The sequence below is a fragment of the Zerene cesonia genome, chromosome 25 (assembly GCF_012273895.1).
Source record: "Zerene cesonia ecotype Mississippi chromosome 25, Zerene_cesonia_1.1, whole genome shotgun sequence".
Lineage (NCBI taxonomy): Eukaryota > Metazoa > Arthropoda > Insecta > Lepidoptera > Pieridae > Zerene > Zerene cesonia.
In genome coordinates, this window is record NC_052126.1 from 485,874 (window position 1) to 490,114 (window position 4,241).

Here is a 4,241-nt window from a genome sequence, read left to right on the forward strand (position 1 = left end):
ACGAAGAATTCAAAATAGGAACGTATTGCAATAAAACCTTTTTTTTTGAGAAGTATTTGAAGATTCTACGGAGACAGTATAATTTGCAGACGAAATAGAAGCAAGTGAACAGGAATAATAATAATCAGCTGGTGAAAGCGCCAGGGAAGGAAAGCGATATTAATAAATATGGAAAGGACAGTAATAAATGAAAAAAATTGGATAGATCACAGACAGAATTGACAGATAGTAGATATAACGATAAAATAAAAATTATATATATGTAAAGGCACAGATTATATAATACTATACTGTAACAGATATCGATTACATTTTTTAAAGGATTATTTTGACGTAGGTTATTACGCAAATGAGTTTAATTCCATTGAAATTATTTTTCATTCCTTCATGTGTACAATTATTTATCTGTATGTATGTAAATGTATAATAAATGGTTAAAATGTAGTATTGTTTTCTTTACAACTCCACCGCGTATCCGCACTTATTTAATCATTCATTTTAGATTACAACTTTCAGTATAAATTTTCTACATGTATCTACAGTGATGCACGTAATTGAGATTAATGCATGACCCTGCAGTTTATTCAATTTGTTTTAGTATTATTAATGTATTTATTATTTGTTTGGGTGATTGAAAAGTAATATTATAAAAAACGTCTGTGCAACATATTTACGATTTCAAAATTTCCTGTTATTACCGAGTTTTCATAAGCTTCAGCCACAGAATAATAAGTTATAGTTAGGAAATATATTTAGTTAAGCATGTATCTAGTATTTAAGTTAGTTAAGTTTGTTGAAAAATTATTATTTTTTTTTTGTTTTTTGTATCACTGTCGCATTGGGCTTGTCCTGTTATGGCAAGTGATTTTTTATAAATAAATAAATAAATAAAGTTTTTCAGATGTGTTTGTATGTAACTGACTCAATCAGACTCAATTTTGACCAACTTCAACATTTTGTACATTTTACACACCGATAACGGTGACATTAGAAAAAATAGAATGGAAGCCGAGAGAAGTGTTTTTTTTGTGTTGATAGGGTATTGCTGTCGTTTCGTCCCATTTTTGAAACTTGAACGGTATTCTGAAATCTTAGCTATGCTATATATAATCTTAGCATCTGAACGATCTGATGCTGCTAATTTCGTGATAGATGAACTATTAATCAAACGCATAAGGATAAGCATGACATCGATGACTGTCTGTGACATCGTAACTCTTAAAAGGATGGCGAAATTTCGAAAATTTATAGTTTTTTTTTTTATTTGAAAGCCAGTTTCCTTGCCTTGATTTTCAGCTATGTTTGATGATAATCTGTCTAAGATGCAGCAGCTGCAATATGTTGGATTTAATAGGTCAAAACTCCCTCAATATGGGTTTCAATTGAAAGGTCTGTAAAGCATATTTTTATATTTAATTTAATTTAATCAGATTATACGTTAAATGTGACTCATTTCAATTATAGAACAAGAGATAAGGTTTTATAGAATGACCGGTATCTTATATATATATTTGATAAGAATTACGATCAATTGATTCAGTTTTAATTTTAAGTTGATATAGAGTGAACATAGAAGTCGAAACGGTTAGTGAAGTATACTGCATATTTTATAAATATTTACAAGTATTTTTTTTAACCTTAAAAAGGAGGTTTCCAATGCGTTTTCGATATATTTAGTGTTTGTATGGTTCGTTACCTTAGAACTTTCGACAGTGATGTCATTTTAATGATCCTTTTTTTCTTTGAAAGCTCGAGTGGACCCATTTATAAAATAGGTCTAGCTCTATCAATAGTGAGGCACTTTAGTTTTTTCTTAAACAGAATGATCACTTTATTTATGTCTTGACCAGTTTTCGTATGTATCGATTGTAAATAAAAACTTATATTATTGGCCTTTATTTACGCTATTTTTCGACCCTTGGTTTTTATAAGATTCTTTCGTCCCTTCGCGCAGTCTTCGTATCATTCTAAAATTTCATAGACATCTACAATGAAATATAGAATAACTTTTTAAATTTTAACTATGATGTCTTTTTCTCCACATAAAACATGGACAAGAATCATGCTTTTACTTTTAAGTCCAAGTGAAATAATTGTCATATTATACGTATTCTATCATCTTAACAGATGTTGCGTGTGATACTCATTAGTATCTTGGCTGGTATCGCTGCATCAACTCTATACATGCACTTCCAAGGCCCCCCTCCGTTACCAGACATCGACCTGGAAGAGTGGTGGGGGCCCAAGCTAGACAAATCTAAGTACAACGAAGCTATTGTACCTTTTCAAGTGCAGTTCACTAATTCGGTAAGAGATTATTAGGTTCAGATTACATTTGTACTGAACTGTGTCTTTCTTTTATTCATTATAAAGATTAGTCATTAGATTATACATATATTTTTAAGACGATCAGAGACATCAAGCATCGTTTAAAAACTCGTCCTCCGCTGACTCCGCCACTAGAAGGGATAGCTTTCGAATATGGCTTTAACAGCAAGCAGCTGGAGACGTGGCTGAAGTACTGGGCGGAGGAATATCCATTCAGGTTTGTATTCTTTGCATTATTCAATCAATTGTTTTTAAATTACAATCAAGCATAAATACCGTTACAATTACCTTTGCTTCTTGTATGATTTATGGTTGAAAACCACGAGATGTTATGACTAAAACGGATGTCAATTTTCTATCTCAAAAATTAATAAAGCAAAGAACAACAAACAAATATGAAAAAAGTGTAACCCTTGGGAGAAAACAGGAATCTTGATATCCGAGCGGAGCCGGAACGAGCCTCTAGTGAAAAATATATTTCAATTATTTCAATTAATACATTTTATTTATTTTGCAGCGATCGTGAAAAGTATATAAACCAATACAAACATTACAAGACAAACATTCAAGGATTGGATATACACTTCGTGAGAGTAACCCCAGAGGTAAAGTGTAAAACTTTAATAAATACATAAAAGACAAGTCAAGTGTCATAAATTTCGGAAATAATATTTTACTTTCGATAAGGTCCCTCCAGGTAAAGAGGTGGTACCACTGCTGTTACTGCATGGCTGGCCAGCGTCCTTCCTGGAGTTCTATGATGCCATACCACTTCTTACCGCCGTGAATAAGGACAGGGATTTCGCAGTTGAGCTGATTATTCCCAGCCTGCCTGGTTATGGATTTTCTAGTGTGAGTTTTTTAGTTATATTTGCAACACCGTAGGATAGAATGTATATATTTATATATATAGAATAGAACGGATTTTATACGCGATTTATTTATTGTATGAGAGTATACGATGCGTTAAATTTCTAAATTCATAATATGGGGAAATATTTACAGCAAAAGAACGTATATTTTATGATACGGTAAGTTTATGAAGGTCTTAAAATCTACACAAACATTGCCAATAATTATATGGTGACATAACTAAAGTACTTAATACTTATCATTGTTTATTATTTCTTACAATAATGAAAATGAGATGCGATTTATTAAACTTTGGTATAGGGTGCAGTGCGTCCTGGTCTTGCGGCAGATAAGATCGCTATCGTACTCAAAAACCTGATGTCTAGACTAGGTCACAAGAAGTACTACGTCCAAGGGGGAGATTGGGGTGCATTGATAGGCAGCATCATGGCTACATTCTTTCAAAAGGTATTTTTTGAGTTATTGACAACATAAAACAAGTAGTGCGATGAGGACTTTCGACTGTTTATGATTTTATGAAAACATTGACTAAATCTAAGCGGAAAGCGCTTGAATGAAAGTATCAATTTAAGTCCATTTTTAATTGGATTTATCAAGGTAGTTTATTATGATAAAATCCAATACAATTAGAAAACAGTAACTTTTTCTATGTCCAAATTTGAAACTAACTGCATATTAAATTACAATAAAGCTGACGCAATTAAATGACGTATTACTACCAATTTAGGAAGTGTTAGGATACCACACGAATTTTGCAACGTTGGCGACTCCATGGTCCTCGACACTTCGTTTATTGGGCTCAATCTATCCCCCCCTCGTGGTCAGTACTGATTTGGCTGACAGAATGTACCCCTTGGGAGAACGCTATAGCTACAGTTTGCAAGAGACGGGATATATGCACATTCAGGCCACTAAGCCAGATACAGTGGGTAAGATATTAAATAGAATACGAATAAGCCTTCACTTTTGTCTTTTTTATATTTAATACTTGCTTTTGCCCGTGGCTTTGCACGCGTTAAATTCGGAGTAGTTAACTATAT

General features: G+C 32.6%; 2 protein-coding genes across 2 annotated transcripts in view; both read left to right on the forward strand.

The window, feature by feature from the left end:
* LOC119836570 (juvenile hormone epoxide hydrolase-like) overlaps nt 1-571 on the forward strand; it is a 3,670-nt gene extending 3,099 nt beyond the window's left edge. The window contains exon 7 of the mRNA XM_038361952.1: nt 543-571. Coding sequence (XP_038217880.1) covers nt 543-571 — 29 coding nt within the window. The remainder of the gene's footprint in view (nt 1-542) is intronic.
* Nucleotides 572-2,127: 1,556 nt separating this feature from the next.
* The window catches only part of LOC119836735 (juvenile hormone epoxide hydrolase-like), a 4,129-nt gene continuing 2,015 nt past the window's right edge, over nt 2,128-4,241 (forward strand). The window contains exons 1-6 of the mRNA XM_038362178.1: nt 2,128-2,307; nt 2,406-2,545; nt 2,846-2,933; nt 3,016-3,180; nt 3,502-3,648; nt 3,929-4,130. Coding sequence (XP_038218106.1) covers nt 2,128-2,307; nt 2,406-2,545; nt 2,846-2,933; nt 3,016-3,180; nt 3,502-3,648; nt 3,929-4,130 — 922 coding nt within the window. The remainder of the gene's footprint in view (nt 2,308-2,405; nt 2,546-2,845; nt 2,934-3,015; nt 3,181-3,501; nt 3,649-3,928; nt 4,131-4,241) is intronic.